This window comes from Phalacrocorax aristotelis, chromosome 6 (genome assembly GCF_949628215.1).
Source record: "Phalacrocorax aristotelis chromosome 6, bGulAri2.1, whole genome shotgun sequence".
NCBI classification, from domain to species: domain Eukaryota; kingdom Metazoa; phylum Chordata; class Aves; order Suliformes; family Phalacrocoracidae; genus Phalacrocorax; species Phalacrocorax aristotelis.
Window position 1 is genome coordinate 5,137,889 of NC_134281.1, and position 19,427 is coordinate 5,157,315.

Consider the following 19,427-nt stretch of genomic DNA (forward strand, 5'->3'; position numbering starts at 1 on the left):
TCGTAAGTTTAAGATGAATCACTTTAATTTTTTTATCAGATTTCTGCAATTGTTCTGTCTACCTGTCCTACTCGAGTCTTCCAGGCCTTGGCAGCGTGTGTACCTTCCTGGCACTGTTGTGCGGCAGAGCAAGTATTTTTCATGTGATGGAAAGGCTGCTGTTTATTCACACAAAATTCTTATATAAATGATAGGTCTCTGTTGTAAGATATCTTGGATTTTAAAGGCAAGAACAGTAAGACATGGAGGAAAGAATGATGTGTGGTTTTGATACAGTTTATGGGAACTGCTGCTTTGTTAAAGAACAATGACAAAAAATTAGTATAAAGGAAATTGGGAGATCCAGGAAAGACTGTCCGAGACCAGTGACTTTATGAAGAATGCCTGGAGGAAGAAGGTCAGAAGTGATATGGAGGAAATGTGCTGTAAATGTTGATTTGAGAATTAGAGAAGGGTGGAAGCTTGACATGGAAGACAAGATATTTGTGAAGAAGCTAAATCTTGAATGGAAGAATTGTAAAGGAAGGGGAGAGGTGAACAAACCAGACTTGACCGATCATAGTTTAGCGTGAATATAGATGTGCGTGCAGAGGAAGACGGCTTTGTGTGTTTAGGACTTTTACTTCACTTCCTGAAGAACTGAGGCTTGTCTGGTCACAGTCTCCTTCAGAGCTTTAGGGTTCTCAGAGGTGGCCACTTCCTACAAGTTCGGCAAAAATGGCCCCATGTACAAGGGAAAGGGTGCTTTCATTGAATCGTCAGTGCCATCTTTTTAGTTGTTGTAGAGTCCGTACAGGAAAGAGATGTTATCAGCATGTCAGCACTGTGGAAAGTTCCAGTAACTTTTCATACCTTATCAGATAGCAACAAATCCAAGCACAAGAGACAAATCAATAGAAAATCAGCTTCGTTAGTTCATTTACTTGTTTAAGTTTTAAGGGAGTATCCAGCACTGAGGGAAATGCTGATCCTGAGCAAAGCCTTTGGGTGTCTTTCTAGTCAGAGTAGACAGAGTAGCCGTTCCTCTTTTAGTGTCTTAGGGAGAGCTTGAAAATAAGAAAGACTTGTTTGCTACTGATTAAAATCAACAGCTAACTTTATTCCTGACTGATCTGCTCTCTGCTGATTAATCTCTTCCTTTATCTGGTGTTGCTGATTCCTTAACTTACAGTGATAGAAGTACACATTTAAAACCCTTAATATTGTAGCATAATATTTTAGTTAACACTAAAAACAAACAAAAAACCACACAAAAAAATCCAAAACCAAGAAAACCACAAAACCCACAAAACCAAAAAACAGGGAGCAGTTCTGCTCAGTTATTTTCCTTCAAGATAGCTGTGGAATGCAAGACTTGGCTTGACAGGACCATAAGACAAGGCTCTGCTTTCACCACGCAGCTAGACCAGCTGATTATCAGAGGTCCTTCCTGACATACTTTTTTGTACTTTTTTTGAGTCTGACCACTGAGTCAGCTATCTCTCTAGATAGCACATTTTATCTAGGTACCCCTAATACATTTAGAACTGTAAGTGTCATAGCAGTCTTGAGATACAGGTCTTACACTGGCTTGGTTTACGCTGCCGATTGCATCACTTAAAATAGCAGTAAGACCGTAACAAAACACCTTCTAGCCATCAGACCTCATCTTCCCCTTTAGAGATTAAACTGTATTAAATTTGAAATATGTTTATTTTAACATGAGGAATGGCTAGTTTAAGTGAAGGAGATGATTAAAAAGTAAGGGTGATCTCTGTAGTATTGTCTAACAGTAACTTTGTGAGATTAATTTGTCTGATTCCTTTAGACATGCATATATTAATACACAGTTACACTGTGGCTAGAAGTATGATTTTGGCACTGACAAATGTACAAAACATTTTAAAATCAAACTTAAACTTGCAAATTTGGTACTTGATATGTACTAGCAGTTGCTGCTTTGCACAGATATTGTCAGAGAAAACACTGGTAATGCAGGTGTATGGAAGTGTACAGGCTTAACATAGCAGAAAATGTAATTCCAGTTTTACTTGTTCTGTTAATCCTATACTTTCTGCTTGTATTTTTGAATCAGGAAAACAAAGTAGGTGGTGGTTTTGATGTGTTAATAATGAGTTTCAGGCCTGGGTAATTTACTATTGGAAAACTTTAAGGAATGCATAGATATTTATTTGTGAAATTGTAGTATTTCCTCCAGAGAGAGAAATTTTATATAGAACACCTGGCACTTTTGCAGTGAGTTAATGAACATCTTGTAACATTTACCTTTGGGAATTGTCTAGGTACATCATGTTTGCTGTTGTCTAATAGATTTGCAATTTCTGTGTTTATGGCCTGGTGTGTATATTATGATGCTTTAGAGAGTGTGCGTTGTAGAGGAAGAAAACTTTACCTTGTATGTTTCATGAACTTTGCAAGGAGTTTTTTTGCTTTCTACTTTAGAAGGGAAGTACGGTTCACATGTACGTATTCCTTTAGAATGTGGATCTTGGGGAACTGTAACAAACACTTGTTAGTAAAACTTTCAGAAGTAATTTTTTTTTTCTCTGTGTTGGACTGTTTCTTATCTATGATTGAGAGGTTAATTTTAATCAGCTGTGAGACAAGCTTCTGGTGGTAGTTGCTGATTAAGAAGAGTAGATTCTCATCGTGGATCCGGTACTGAGTATAATGAGTTTCTGAAGGAGAACAGTTGCATTCCTGGTCTGTGTGCATCCTGACTGCTCTCTGTAGCAAGCACATTGAGGTGGGCCTAGGAACATGAGTGCTGGCATAACTGTTTAACAGGTATTCCGTCTGTGATAGTCTCATGTGCTTTGGGAGCATGGTTTAGGAGGCACGGGGGTGTTGGGTTTATGGTTGGACTTGATGATCCTTGAGGTCTTTTCCAACCTTAATGATTCTGTGATTTGAAGGAGTTACTTTGCTTTGTGACAAAATTCTTTATCCCTGTAGTCATCAGAAGTGATTCCAAATTTTATTAATCTGATCTGCTGTAGTAGTCTTTGCTAACAAACTTACGGCTGTTCGCTTTTTCAAAGTTCTTTTCCATCTTTAGCTTCAGTTGCACCTCTCCTCTCTTGTGCTTCTCTTCAGGGCGAAAGTGCCACTTGCATATGATTTTATAATAAATTGTGTTGTATCCCAGGAGAGGGTTTTCTAGTGAAAGCTGGAAGAAATTGCAAATGCCTTTTTTCTTTCCAATTGAACCCTCTTCTAACTGTAAACACCCTGTTGTGATACCTCGTTAAAACCATCCTACTGTAGCAACTTACAAAGTGGTTTTATGTTTTCAGAAACTATTTTTTCAAATGTGCTAGAACACTGTGTATATGGTTTTATGGATAATTTTATTATGAGTGATAGAGGTGACTCACTGAAGAATCAATGGGATTTAAGAACTTTTAAAGAAATTTGCTGATAGAATTAGATACATCGTCTATATTTGTGATTTAAGTGGTAATACTGAACTGCATTGCATTAACAAAAAGTTAGAACTGCCATAGTCTTGCTGAATTGTCACTTTGTACTAGTTCATAGCCAGTGGAAGAGAGTGGCTTTCTCAAGATGATATAAAAGCTGGAATTTCTTTTTGTGGGAGGTTGTAAATAGATGGGGACTGGCTTGACTCCAGAGAAATGTTTAGCTCATCAAGAAGTTTCCATAGGAATTTAAATCAAGTATTTCATGGTTATGAAGCTGATAGAAACATTTAAAAAGTTCATAAAGAAGAAACATTCAAAAATGTTTTTCCTAATTCGTAATTTTATGTCTTGATGAGGTGTATGCATATGTACATGCCTTTGGCAAAAGAAATGTTTGTTTCAAAACATGTCATAAAATTAGAAAGCTTGTAGAAAGCTACTGGGATAAAGACGACCACATGTCTTATCGATGGATTGCATCCCTGGGAGCGTGGATTTTGTAAGATGATGATGAGCAATGTTTGAAGAGAAACATCTGTAAGCACACTTGCAGTCATCGTCTTTATTATAAAGACATGGGCAAGGGGTGTAAAAAGGAACTTGGTTTACTAGTTGTCATCTTTTCTTTCTGTAACCGTGCTGTAACACCACCCTCCAAGCCCTGCTTTTTTAGCTGCCTGTGCCCCAATGGGCCAGGGCTCTGGGTTATACCCAGCTGAACAACCTTGGCTTACGCTGCTGAGAGCGAGCTGTGAGAAAGTCTGCAGAGAAATAAGAGTAACGTTGCAGGTAGGATTGTTGAGACAGGGTCACTAGTAGCTCAAGGATTCCAGAGGTCAATACCAATGGGGAAGATATAAAATCCTAAACTGGAAAAACAGGGAATCAAGTTGGGACAGGAATTGTTGGGTTGTCAGGTCAAGTTGCTAGTGCTGATGGAGCTGGTGGAAGATGGCACTCAGCAGTATTCAAGGATGTGTCTCGGGGAGCCACAAAGGCTGACCCCTCTCAGCTGCCTGCCTGCTAGCAAGGACCCTTCAGGTGCTTTATTACAGGGGATGAACAGATTAATGCTTAGCCAGTATCACATCCTTATCTTAGTGTTTAAACCATTAATTGTTCTACATTTTTAAGTTTGTACATCTCGCCTACAGCTTTTCTCTGCCCCCAGCTAAATGTGCTAGAACATGGTGACTAAAAAAATGGGTGGTAAAAGAATAACTGAAGAGAGATCTTGATATTGTAAGGTTTTGGTTTTGGTACCCCTCCCCTGCCAGAATAAATAATTAAAATTCACTGAGTTAAGAAGCACATCATGTATCAAACCTTGGCACTTAGGGTTTATTTTGAAAGTGTAACAAGAGTGTGAGATTAGGCTTGTTCCTGTCTTCAAAGACATCTTCAGGGAGTGATACTTTAAACTCAGGCTGGTTCCAGTGTTACTGGTGCTTGAACAAATCATGGAGTGGGACTTCCTCAAGGCAACAAAGCATCAGCTGTCAACCTAGTAACACTTTCTCCTGTCAAGTCACCTTGTGCCTGTAACTTTCTTCTGAGGTGTGACCAAAATGTGCTCACTGCATCTACCCTATTCAGTAAATCAGAGCCTGTTGACAAGGAATGCCTGTGCTCCATGCAGCCTGGATGAAAATCTCTTAGCTCTGGCTTCTGGCTGTTTTACTTGCACTAAATGGCTTCTTGATTTACTTTGAGTTTGCACAGAGATGGCTTCTAGTCAGTTATCTGCTTAATATCTACTGTTATTTCAAGGCAATTCTTCCATCCTTTCTGAAGTGTTTTAAGTACCCTTCAGAAGGATTACCATTTAATATTCACTCTTGCTATCCGTGCCTATACCACTGTTTCCTAGAGAAATACTTCGATGCATTGTCACAGCATGCCTGCTGTGTGTTGTCATCACCTTCCCTATGCATCCCAAAGAGAAGGTACTGGGTGAGAAGATTCTTTGGGCTGGCTCAGTATAGCTGTTCTTAACTAAATGAGGTATGCAGAAGATAAGCAAAATATGATGGTCACTGATGGTGGATACCATAACTCTCTGGGAGGAGATGCAGCTTTCATACCAACATTGGTGGGGATAGGATTTTGATCTTTCTTTGATCTTCCTCAGACAGGGATATCGGATGGCATAATGAACCATGCCTAGGTCATGAGTCAAAATTGGTGAGGCTTGGAAATACAAAATTGTACCTTTCCTTTTTTTCTTCCCTATTTCTTAAGTTCTTACCCTTTTGTACATTTAGAAAATGATTTTTGGTTTGTTGTCCTGTTTTGTTATTTTTATCCCATACAACTCAAGAAACTTCAGTTTATTCAAATCCTGATTGTGCATTTATCTTTGTATAAGATATCCAGGCATCCACAGAAATCCTTGGCACTTTCAGAGGGGTTCAGAATTGCCAGTGTGTACATGGTGGGCATGAACTAGACTTTGAAAGGAATATATCAGAGTTTAATGAAAGTTAAAAATGAAAGTAAGAATGATTTAGGCTTTTTCTTGAGTGATGAGTGGCTTGTGATTAGTTACACACTACTTAAATAGACTGTTGAAGTAGTATTACCACCTATTAAAATGAATGTGCCAGCTTTAAATTCATAATCAATTATCTTTTTACTTTTTATAGTTGTCTTCTCTGAGGAAGAGAGAGAGCAGCTGAGAAAGTTCACAAATAAATCTTATCTTCTGGATAAAAGGAGCCGTCATCATGTATATCTTGGTTTAATTGATATCCTTCTGGCGTATTGCTATGAAATCTGTGTCAATGAAGGAGACAAGAATGTAAGTTTAAAAAAAAAAAAAATCAGTATGTTTTAGGAACCTAGTGCTGGACCCTGTACTGTCGTGTAGGAAGCTTACCTTTTAAAGTTAATTTACTTCCAAGCATTAAAAATACACAATTGAGTAAGTTAAAATGAAAGACTTTATAGCTCTATATTGAGCTGTTGGGATGCATGTGGGGATTAATCTGATTTCTAAATACTTCTGTTCTTTTGGAGCAACATTTTAGCTGTAGGAGAGAAGTAGAGTTGCAGGAGACTCCAGACAATTCTGTTTCTGATTTGTGTTGTGTTGTGATGTGTCTTGATTTATGCAAAGGCAGATTTCATAAAATAACTCTTCTTTTATATTGATGGTTCTTCCTTCTGTGTTTTGGGCGGTTCCATAATAGGTATGTTTGTCTGTAATAACACCACTGCTGAGTCGGATTCTGAAAACACATGGGAAATCATTAAGTCTGTAGGACTGAAACTGTGTTCAGTGTAGGCTACTGTTATATGCCTTTGACAAAACTGATTTTGTTGGGTTTTTTTGTGGTTTGTTTTTTTTTTTTAAGCTTATGCACTGAGCATAGAGGCATTCTGGAAACCAGAGCGAGGCATTTAGAATTTTTTAAATTGACACACATCTAAAAAATAAAAAATATTAATGCAGAAGTTTCTTTCTAGTACTCAAGTGCTGGAGAGAAGTAGGAAGGCATGTTTCCATTTTCAGAATTCTGGTGCTTGCCCATCTCTTACATAGGCAGCAGCCAGCTTTATTTTGTGTTCTGTATCCTAGGCTTTTTACAGGATATAAAGAGTTAAGAAAATAGCAGAAGTTTAGAATGGATTCTGTGCTGTTGTGTGGATAGCTTGCCTTTTTGAAATGGTCTTGTTTCCCAGATACAACTTTGTGCCTAGCATCTCCTCTGCTGATATTAATCAATGAGATGTTTTCTCAGTGCTTATAATCAAAATATTGGAACATATAATCAAAACCATTCTGTCGTAATCAGACTGAATTGCGGGGCATGGATTTTTAGAACGGCAGGCAGAAATGTCCACACCTGCTTATTCAACAGAATCATCTATTGCCTGTTAGTGTTGCACAAAATTACAAATAGGTGAGGAACACAATTGTACAATTCTTTGTTGATCTTTGCAGTAACCGTTTGGTATATGTGGAAAACGCTCTGTGGTTTTTTTTTTTCCCTTACCCCCCCACCTCCCCCCACCTTTTTAATAGGAAACTCAAGACATTCAGGCCACACAAAACTTTGCCAGAACCAGGATTATAGATCAAGGCTTCCTGGCTTTTTGCCCTAATCATCTCACTAGACCACAGTACCACACAAATACTAGAATCTGTCATATTTTAAGAATAATGACATTTTATGTGTACTGCTGGCTTTAGGACCCTCTCTGAAAGCCAAAAGTCTAGAGCTGTTTTCTCAAAACAAGACATTTTAGCTTGAGCTTTGTTGATTCAAGTTTCTCTTACTTGGTGAAAAGGGACAGAATTCCACTATAAAATACCATTTTTCTGTGATTACTGTTGTATTTTAAAGGCTTTGTGCAAGGGCTGGATATTCCCAATACGGAAGCCAATTTAGTTATTTAACATCTGCATTGCAGTATAACTTTTAATGCTGTCCTGTGGCCATTTCGATGCACATAATATAATTACTGCTTCATAGTCACAAAGGTTCTTAAATTGCTGCCAGAATGTTATCTTAAATAGTTTGCTAGCAGTCTTGAATGTTGAATTAGATAATACTTCTCTTATTTTCTCCTCTTAAATCAGGTTGAATCATCTTGGAACATCAGGAAACTGAGTGCAACATTGTGCTGGCTGGAAGTAAGTTAAAACTTAAGTTTTGTGTGATGTGCTTTCTGGTTTTGGTATTGTTTGTTACTTTTGTGGAAAGCTTACTCTTTTGGTGTTGAAGATGAATTAAGTGTACATACTCTTTTTAATAAATGTTACAAAAAAAAAAAAGAATTGATTGACTTCTGGGCTCCCATCTACTAGTAGCCTTAAGAGGCTGGAGTGTGACCTCTCATCTGGCTGGGTACTGGGCCACCTTCTGCCCCATTCTGGAAAAGCTAAGGATAGGCACTACGAAAAAACTGCTCATCTACACACTGTCCCTAAGCTCCTGGGCTTGATTCACAAGTCCTGACCTTTATTTAAGAAGTAACTGTAATTATTCCTCATATATGTCCATGATATGTGTATGCAACAACATGCTTAAAGCAAGAAAATACAGCCTTCTCGGTCCTTGATCAGAAGTTGGAGATATCTTCCTGTTTAACTGGCTAAAGCATGTTAAAATATAAAAAGGGAGTATAATTTCTTGTGTCCTTTAAGTCCTGCCTCAGATAGATATATATATGTTCTTTTAACTTTTGAAGATGGCAGGCCTTAATAAAGCAGCTTATTGTTCACTTCTGGGGTTTTGACTGCTGAGCCTTTCTTCTGCCTTCCTAGTTCATCATTCTGTGCTTGTAGCTTGCTCTTTTTCTTGGCTGCAAATCGTGTGGCTTCTGGCTTTTCCTCCATTCTGCTGTGTGGCTTCTGGCTTTTCCTCCATTCTGCTGTGTGGCTTCTGGCTTTTCCTCCATTCTGCTGTGTGGCTTCTGGCTTTTCCTCCATTCTGCTGTGTGGCTTCTGGCTTTTCCTCCATTCTGCTGTGTGGCTTCTGGCTTTTCCTCCATTCTGCTGTGTGGCTTCTGGCTTTTCCTCCATTCTGCTGTGTGGCTTCAGGCTTTTCCTCCGTTCTGCTGTGTGGCTTCAGGCTTTTCCTCCGTTCTGCTGTGTGGCTTCAGGCTTTTCCTCCGTTCTGCTGTGTGGCTTCAGGCTTTTCCTCCGTTCTGCTGTGTGGCTTCAGGCTTTTCCTCCGTTCTGCTGTGTGGCTTCAGGCTTTTCCTCCGTTCTGCTGTGTGGCTTCAGAGTATGTTGGAGAGTGGAACTGGGAAGCCCAGATGTAAATGCAAACCCAGTGATAGGAGGAGCTCTTAGAACTCAGTGGGGTGGTTTTGTGTTTTGTTCCCCTTGCCTCCCCCTATCACAGAGAATATGAATTCCATATTCTCATAGCAAGAAGACCTCAGTGCTGTAGTTGAACTGTTGTCTCATTAAGGCTTTAATGACTGTGATCTTTCAGACACATGCTGAATACTTCTGTTAGCGGACATGTGTTGCTTTACCTGCCACCTTCTTTTCAGTGTTGTTGCCACATCCCTATTTGTTTAGTTGCTGCTAGCCCTTTGAAACCAGCATAGACTAGCAGAAACAAATCTATTCTTTGTGCTTTTTGATTGTTCACTGACAGCACACAGGCCTGTGTCATTAAGTCATTAGGGAGCTGGAAGTGGAAGAGATTTAACCTGGCCTGTAATATATTATTTCTTAAGATGGCAGCAAGCTAGAAAGGACTGTCCTGTCCTCCTTCCTGAAATTACTGAGCCAAGTCTCAGTTTGCAGGATCAAAAATGAAATTGGACAGGATTTTTGGGTTCAGTCCTTCAAACATTTCTAATAGTGGTGAGTGTTATATTAAGTACTAACTTGTTCTGTGGTGTCTGGTTTTCTCGATCTGTTAGTTTTAATGCTTTCAGCTGAATGTTCTGCAGTAGCAAGTCACAAAGGAGTGCCGTTAAAATGCAGTGATTGCCTTAACTCTCTAAATTTTTTTCGGCTCCATTTCCTAACATAGGGAAGGAGTTCTCTGCATGTGCTTATCCTATAATATAGCAGTTCTTGGCGCAGCCTGTGCCAACAGTATATTTCACACCCAGAAAATTCAGTCTCCTGGCACCAAGCTGTTAATAACTATATCTGTTATACAAACCATGTAGAGGCGGGTGTTTTCATCAATCTGTAAACAAAATTGCCTCAGCTATGGTTTGTTTGAACTGACTGCCATTTTGCTGTGCATGACATGTACACACCTTAGACTCTAAAGTATTAAATAACAAAACATAAATGATTTAAATGCTTACTGGCAATCCATTAAAATGAAAAATGGGTTGAGGTAGTCATATAATGCAAAAAAAAGTGCTGGCTGTCAGCAAAGCATTTTTATTAATTTTAATAAAGTGAGAGTTCAAGATGAAATAGGTATTTTTATTTGAATTCATAAATGGAATATTTTGTCTTGAAAAGTGAAAGCTGCAAAGGAAATCACTCTCTTAGTCTTTAATAACTCATTAATGCCTCTGGCCTGAGTAAATTAGAGGTCTTCCTCACTCGTAAAGGAGGACAATGAACTGCTTTCCCTAGGCAGAAATATTTATCCCTGTCTTGAATATCTATAATTTTCATGAACGGCAGAGTCATGTATCATTTTTAAAGATCTTACATGTACACATGTATTTTGTTAATATCATGTGGTTTTAATTTTTCTTTATTCTTAAAAGGCTTTTTATAGCTTCCCCTTAATATATATAATAATGTGGGACAGATGTAATTTATTGCTTTAATCTAAAGAATGGCAGAGTCTTGAGTTAGATGCTTTATTCTAATGTTCTCTACATTCTTTTTTTAATTCAAAACCACTAAAATGTATAGGACTTCTGTTATCCTGCCATGCAAACTAAATGTGCAGTGTCTTGTTTCTATTTAACATGTTCATTTCCGTATCTATTAAAATACAGAATTTTTTGATGCATAATATATAAAAATATGCACTACTTTCTATTCTGCTATGACTTTTTTTCCTTAAAGGAAAACAAGCAGACAAACAAAAACTAATTCTTTGTATTGAAAAGCATACAGACTAACTTAGATTTTTCACTGATATACAGAGTTTCCCTAGCATTCATGATGTCCTGGTATCTTTTGGAAGGAGAGTGCTATGCTATCCCCTACACAGACATTTTGGATTAGTGACACGTGCCTTCAATGATACAGTCATGATACTGCAACTAGGTAAGTTTTTTTTAGGCATTGGAAGTGATGCCTAAATAGCCACATTATTTGAATGTTGGGGTTTTTTTAAATAACTTTTGAATCCTTTGGCCAGTTTCACCCAAACTTGGTAGATATTGACATTTCTAGACATCTCTTGGATTTGTGAAGATGGGGCTGGGGAAAGCAGAGAACAAAATTAGTGCCATTACCTGGAAAAAGCCCCTGAAGAGACTAATTTATTAGCCAGCAGATAAAAAATGCAGTTGCAGTGTAAATTCAGCTGTATTATTCATGCCAGAAAATCTACACAGAAGAAATGTTATTAATGTCTTATTCTTAGAAAAAATCTTCAATCAGATCTCGTATCTTGATAAATCAGGATAGTCCAACTGTGATTTGTAAAGCTTTAGGGAAAAGGTCTTTAAAGTATTTTTCTCTATACTGTATTTCATAGATTCATAGAATCGTTAAGGTTGGAAAAGACCCTTAAGATCAAATCCAACCGCTAACATATCACTGCCAAGTCCACCACTAAACCATATCCTCAAGCACCACATCTACCCTTCTTTTAAATACCTCCAGGGATGGAGGCTCAACCACCTCCCTGGGCAGCCTGTGCTAATGCTTGACAACCCTTTCGGTGAAGAAGTTTTTCCTAATATCCAACCTAAACTTCCCCTGGCGCAGCTTGAGGCCATTTCGTCTCGTCCTATGGCTTGTTACTAGGGAGAAGAGACTGACCCCCACCTCTCTACAACCTTCTTTCAGGTAGTTGTAGAGAGTGATAAGGTCTTCCCTCAGCCTCCTCTTCGCCAGACTAAACAACCCCAGCTCCCTCAGCCATTCCTCATAAGGCTTGTTCTCTAGACCCTTCACCAACTTCGTGGCCCTTCTCTGGAAACGCTCCAGCACCTCAATGTCCTTCTTGTCCTGAGGGGCCCAAAACTGAACACAGTACTTGCGGTGTGGTCTCACCAGTGCCAAGTACAGGGGCACCATCCCTGCCCTGCTCCTGCTGGCCACAGTATTCCTGATACAAGCCAGGATGCCGTTGGCCTTCTTGGCCGCCTGAGCACACTGCTAGCTCATGCTCAGTCGGCTGTCAGCCAGCACCTCCAGGGCCTTCTCTGTTGGGCACTTTCCAGCCACTCTGCCCCAAGCCTGTAGCATTGCATGGGGTGGTTGTGACCCAAGTGCCGGGTCCTGCACTTGGCCATGTTGAATCTCATACTGTTGGCTCTGGCCCAATGATCCAGCCTGCCCAGGTCCCTCTGTAGGGCCTTCCTGCCCTCCAGCAGATCGACGCTTCCACCCAGCTTGGTGTCATCTGCAGACTTACTGAGGGTGCACTCAATCCCCTCATTCAGATCATCAGTGAAGATATTGAGCAGGACCAGCCCCAACACTGAGCCCTGGGGAACCCTGCTCGTGACTGGCCACCAACCGGATTTGACTCCATTCACCACTACTCTCTGGGCTTGGCCATCCAGCCAGCTTTTAACCCAGCGCAGAGTGCACTTGTCCAAGCCGTGAGCAGTCAGCTTCTCCAGGAGAATGCTGTGGGAGACAGTGTCAAAGGCCTTACTAAAGTCCAAGTAGACAATGTCCGCAGCCTTCCCCTCATCCACGAAGCGGGTCACCGTATCATAGAAGGAGACCAGGTTAGTGAGGCAGGACCTCCCTTTCATAAACCCATGCTGGCTGAGCTTGACCACCTGGTTGTCCCACATGTGCTGCGTAATGGCATTCAAGATGATCTGCTCCATGACCTTTCCCAGCACTGAGGTCAGGCTGACAGGCCTGTAGTTCCCCGGATCCTCCTTCCAACCCTTCTTGTAGAGGGGCATCACATTCACTAGTTAGCAGTCGTCTGGGACCTTCCCGGTTGACCAGGACTGCTGATAAATGATGGACAGTGGCTTGGCGAGCGCCTCTGCCAGCTCCCTCAGTATCCTCTGGTGGATCCCATCCGGTCCCATGGACTTGTGAACATCCAGGTGAAGGAGCTGGTCAGTGACTGCTACCTCTTCAACAACTGGGACTTCATTCTGCATACTATCTCCATCTCCCAGCACCGGGGCCTGACGAACCCGAGGATGACCAGTCTGACTATTAAAGACTGAGGCAGAGAAAGCATTAAGTACCTCAGCCTTCTCCTCATCTTTCCTGGCAAGGTTACCTTCCACATCCAACAAAGGAGGGAGATTCTCCCTGGCCCTCCTTTTGTCAATGATGTATTTATAAAAACATCTTCTGTTATCTTTAATGGTGGCGGCCAGTTTAAGTTCCAGCTGGGTCTTTGCCTTCCTAATTTTTCCCTTGCATAACCTCACAACATCCTTGTAGTCCTCCTGAGTCACCTGCCCCTTCTTCCAAAGCCGGTAAGCTCTCCTTTTTTTCTTGAGTTCCAGCCAAAGCTCACTAGTCAGCCAAGCCGGTCTTCTCCCCCGCCTGCTGGACTTACGGCCCATGGGGACGGCCTGCTCCTGCGCCTTTGAGACTTCCTTCTTTAATAACATCCAGCCTTCCTGGACTCCTTTGCCCTTCAGGACTGCCTCCCAAGGGACTCTGTTAACCAGACTCCTTAACAATCCAAAGTCTGCCCTTCTGAAGTTCAGGGTAGTGGTTTTGCTGACCCTCTTCCTTACTTCTCCAAGAATTGAGAACTCTACTATGTCATGGTCACTGAGCCCAAGACAGCCTCCAACCACCTCATCACCCACCAGGCCTTCTCTGTTCGTAAACAGCAGGTCCAGCGGCACATCTGTAAAGAGATTTTTCTGTTGGAAAAGAACATTTTAATGAAGCTTTTGTTACGGTATGTTAGATGCTATAATTTTTTTAGACCCTATTCTAAATGTGTCTAAGTTCTTACTTCAAAGCAGGGTCACTTATTGTTAAAGTATAGCAGCAGTCCTTTTGTTTTCTGTTGTTCTTTGTGTTCTTTAATTACCTGACTGAAACCCTGTTAAGGATTGGAAGGATTTCTGGTAACTTCCATGATTTGCCCTCCATCTGAGGGAAGTTCTTAAAGCATTGTCATCTTCAGTAGTTCCACCTGTTCTGTTTAAGTTCTGCTCATCGTGGTTTTGCAGTTGCAAAGCTAGGCAGCTTCCCTGGACGATTTACTGTTTGGAAGGACTGTTGTTTTAATTAAACCTTTGTCTTTTTAAACTGAGCCAGTCTGTTAATTATTTCCTTTTTTCCTGTTCAAAATAACCATATCTGACACCTAGCCATCTTAATTCCTAACCTGTTCCATTGTGTGTGCCAGTTTATTACCATACAGAATCACACGTTTGAGGGGAAGGGGTAGTTTTGTGGTTCAGGTTCAGTGTTACGGTTCTTTGTAGGATTAAGGCAAAATGGTTGAGGTGACTGTGGTAAGTCCAGTGGCAGTCTGGGAAGAAGAGAAATCCTGAATTTATATCAGCATCAAAACTTGTTTCACATCATTGTTCTTTTTGTACTTCCTGTACAATTTTTTTCTCTTAGGAGCCGAAGCCAAAATCTGACTTGTGTTTATTATCTTAGTTGTTATTGGGAAAATAAGATGGTTCTAAATATCAGACAAGTAGAGCTGTTCATAAAAAAAAAAGCAGTGAATACCATGAAAACTATTCTGTTGAAAAATAAATAAATAGTAATTAAAAAAAAATTTAAAACTGACTACACACTACATATTTGTAGCTTTTTGTTTCACATTCCAGAATGGAGCTGTCATAGTCTTAATGACTGCAAATTATTCTTTCAGCAGCAACATTCTTTTTATATATTCCCTGTTTATGCCAGACATCTTTCATGTAACAGTACGAATTTTCAAACCTATGGTTATTCCAGCTTCAATTGTGCAGTTGTACACAACCATGTTTATATCTTGGGTTGTTAAAGTTAACTTGCAACTTTTCTATTTATTGTAAGTTACTACTTTCAAAAAAAAACATTTGGTGTTAGATTTTTTTTTTTGACAGAAGAATCACTAGAGAAGCAGCACTTCGGTATTTTTTCAATGCTTGTGAGTTGCAGGATTAAAAAACCCCACAAATGAAAATGTCGATCTCTACTACTGCCAAAAACTATTGATGATTCAAAATATCATTTACATTAGAACAGTCAGGTAGTGAAGTTTTAAGGGGAAGATATACACTATCCCTCTTCGCTTATCTCCTGTGGCTTATGCTGCTGTTTGTAAGCGAAAAAATAGAATTCTGATAGCAAAATTGAAATCACACAGTGCTGCCAGCCTTTTAGATATTTCGTCGAAGACGGTAGTACATAAGAGGCAAGCTATTTGCTTTTCTTCTAATATTATGCTGGATAATGGTATTGGAGTGAACATTTAATGATCCAACAAAATATTTTCAGTACTGTGTGTCACGTTTCCTACTCCATCTTCCTATGCTGGGTATGTGGCTGCTGTTGCTTCCTTACCCTCTACTTCTAAAACACAGTGGCCCCGGGAATGCTTGTCGTCATGGTCTCCCTGTGTTGCCCATGATGGTCTTGCTCTAACAAGCGAAGTCCCCATCTCCTCTGGAGGAGTAGCATGCTAACTCATTGTCCACTGTGATGGGAGATAGGCTGGCCTTAGTTTTTCTTACCTCAGTGATCTGTGTAAAAATTACTACCATAAGCTTTAACAGAAATTCAGATTTATTTAGTTGATGGTTAGAATGGTATAGAAGCAGTGAAAGAAGTTAAGAAATGCAGCAGGTCTGGCTTCAGTGTCTGTCTGTGCTGGTTGCCTGGGAAACAGTGCAGGATGGTGCCTCGGCAGAGCTGGCCCTGGGTCTTCAGGGTGCTGAAAAGGCACATGCAAGCCTCAAGAAAAGAGGATGCATGTCCATTTCAACCGGAGCTGTTAACAGGAGAGAGGAGGACACTGTCCTGAGTGTGAGCCATGATAATCTCCAGGGGTTGCCTGGACAGCAAGCACAAATATATTACTTCCTTCATGTGGACGTAAATCTGTTGGGAGGGACATTAGCAAGTTATCAGTGTAGTGGTAAAACTAATGGTGATTAACATTAGATTCTGAAAGTTCTGGAGTTTGTGTATCAAATTAGTATTTACTATTATGGTGTGTGTATAGTGTGAAAAGCAGCAAGTTTTTTAAGTAGCCTACTTCCAAAGAATTGGGGAAGATACAAAACAGTTGTATTATCTGTCTATAATCAAAAGAGGGGGAAAAAAGTGTGTGTACTCTTAAAGGAGGTGGATTTGGAGCTGATGCTTCTACTGCCATGGCACGTTTGCTTAGTCAAAATGTTTCCTCCTTCAAACAGTGGAAGTTGAGCCCCACTTTTGAGGACTTTCTGTTTTTACAAAATCCTTAGTGAACCATGCGCTGTACAAAAGCACAGTAGTTATAGATAGTGTTAAATACTCTTTGTTTACTGAAAATGCCTCCTCACCAGTTTGATACCATATTGCAATATATGTGTGATGAACGTAAGAAAAAATGACTGTCAAGTAACAGGTAATAGATTCAGGTAAACAGTACCACAAAACTATCCCTTTTCATGCAGATGCAGGAGGACTGGTGTTTAGCTTAAAGGAAGAATCAGTTATGAGTTGACCTCATCCTGACCTGAGGTTTCTTTCAGTATGCTGGTAACAGAAGTTGGGACATAGTATAATACAATGTTTCGATAATAAGCACAGTAAACTAATTTATTTTAAAAATAGTAAAGAATTCTGGTGGGACTGAATTGTTGTGCCTCAATTTATGTGACTTTAAAAATCTTAGCGCTGTGTTGGTGGATCACTTCCAAGGTACAGGATACTGCATTTGTAAGCTATTAACGATCGTTGTGTGTGGTTGAAACACTTTTCATTTTTAATTAAGACTTCCTGCCAAAGTGTTGATTGTAAGATGAATGCATTAAGCTGATTAATGTTGAGGTCTTTAGCAGATTTTTTCATACACTGTTTTAGGGATCTATAACACTTAAAATACTTCAGCAAAACTGTTCAAAATTCAGCGTCAGCATAGTTATCTAGGATATCTACTGGATTTATCTGTTCTTTAAATAGGCTCTTTAAAAGGGAATTAAATGCATGCTATATCAAGCTACAATGCTATTTCCAATACAATGTATATACTGCATTTCACCAAAATTTCAGGTGTGCATTTAATGTAAATATATGGAGCCCTTTTCAGTAGATGTGTTATAAGTAAGCGGCGTGGGCTGGTTCTGTCAGTATTTACTGACACTGTGTTACCATTGCATAATACCAATGTGGAAGTTATTGTCTATGCACTAATAATGAAGAGAGAACTCATTTGTGCTCTTTTCTGTGACATAGAATATACTTTGCTGCCTTCCATACAGCAGTTAAAACTAATAGATTTAGGATGATGTAATTATCCATTAAAAACAGATTGTACCATGGCCTAGCTGGGTAAGTTACTACCAGGATGTTTTCATCTAAACGTCCATAAGAGTTTTCTTCTTGTTTTTAAGAATGTTGCTGATCTCAAATTTTAATAAGACAGTAAAGCTCAGTTTATCTCTTTAGATGAATGCTCCTCCTTCTTGAAGAAGTGGAAGAATATCTAGAAATCTGCAGGAAAAATAACCTAATGTAGAATAGAATGATAAGATTACAAATTTCCTTTGCTTCCAAATATTCAGGATGAAAGCAGGCAGAATTTTATGATGGTATAAAATCAGTAGGCTGTTAGATCAAATGCCAGATACAGCGCTGGGGTCAAATTGTATCCTTTTTTTGGACTGTGGAAAGAGGACTGGATTTCTGAAATGGTGGAATTGAAGTTGTGGGCTGTCATCTGCCAGCTGTCATAGCAATGAACTCCCGAAGAATCCAGTGATCTGCAGACGTGTGCTCTGACTTCTGTGATTTTTGCCTTGTCTGCTCAGCCACTCGGCTGCTTTTCCTCTGAAGTTGCAACTCATCCTCTCCCCAACAGCAGTGTAGTGATTTTTAATGGCAGAAAAAGAAAGCCACCTTTGTCTCAGAAAAACAATGGGTTAGTACTTAGATTTGATACCCCATCTTGCAATATATCCGAATTCCAAGCTGGTTGTTATCTTCCTTTATCTCTAACACAGATCTTTGTGCCAAAAAATCAAGGGAATTAGAGCCTGTCTTAAGCCATAAACTTCTAAGTTCTACCTCTGAAATTTTAAATGCTTAGAAGACCAGATATTTTTGATTCTATTGCAGATGGTGGAATCTTTTTATTTGTACTTTTAAATATAACTAGGCTTTTTGAATAATCAGGAAATAGTATCTGTACATAAAAAGCAGTGTATTAATTCGTCAGTATAATGCAGAGCCGTAACTTTATGCAGATGATCTGCAAAAACTGACTTAAATTTAAATCATCATCTCAGGAGAATAGGGTTTATCAAAGTTTCTTGTGCCTGCTCTTAAACATTTATTGCTGGTTTTCTGAATAGATTATTTTTCTTCTTCACCCTTGAACTTAAGTGCTTGCCTCTTTAAGCTATGTGAAGAAATTAAATCGGTTATCCTTGGCATGTCTTAATCTTCTACTGCATGGCTTTCTTAATTCCAGGATACAGCGAGTTTTTAAAAATTACAATCCTAGGGCTGCAAAAGAAAAACAACTTTTAAAACTAGCACATTTTAGGTTGGCTTTGATAGACAAGCTTTGAGTGAGTTGGACTGACACAACTGCCAAAAAAGCCTCTAGCCTGTTTGTCTTTTGGCTTCATCAGTTCTCTGGTGCAGTTCGCTGTATGGCTTCAGGAATACTTGCACTGGCACATCATAAAGGGCTGTGGAAAAGGGGGAGGCAAAGGAGTGCAACAAAGAGTACTTAAGCCAGTGTAAGTAATAATACCACTGAGTATATAACCACAGCCGGAAAGTTAAGAACAGTTGTCTGCTGAAGACTGAAGTAGATAACCAAAGACCAGACCTACAGTGTGGAATTTCACAGAAATAGGCCAAGAATCATCTGTGTGTTATGGAATATCCTACATTAGGGCTTAAATAGTGTTTGCTCTTTCACTCTTACTTTTTATTCCTGTGGTAAGTCAAATGCAGTTTTGTGTAAAGACTTCTTGTTTCTAAGGTGCATGTTCTGAAAGCAGAAGTTTGCTCATTTGCTGTGCTTTGTGTATTTGCCTGTATGTAGGGTTCCCTGCATTATAAAGTCTGGATAGATTTGCAACCTCTCTGATTAGAGGCCCATTAAGCTACTATAATCTAAAACGGTAGTTTATGAAGAAAGACTGCTTTTTATTGAGAATTAGTGTTACAGTCACTAATTTACATTGTTGCTTGGCAGATGAGTAAGAGTAGTAGATATT

At 39.6% G+C, this 19,427-nt stretch overlaps 1 protein-coding gene across 2 annotated transcripts in view; it reads left to right on the forward strand.

Annotated features, from left to right (window-relative positions):
• SHQ1 (SHQ1, H/ACA ribonucleoprotein assembly factor) overlaps positions 1-19,427 on the forward strand; it is a 57,944-nt gene that overhangs the window by 13,704 nt on the left and 24,813 nt on the right. For both annotated transcript variants that reach the window (XM_075095645.1, XM_075095646.1), the window contains exons 8-10: positions 6,071-6,225; positions 8,011-8,064; positions 11,016-11,139. In XM_075095645.1, the coding sequence (XP_074951746.1) occupies positions 6,071-6,225; positions 8,011-8,064; positions 11,016-11,139 (333 nt within the window). The remainder of the gene's footprint in view (positions 1-6,070; positions 6,226-8,010; positions 8,065-11,015; positions 11,140-19,427) is intronic.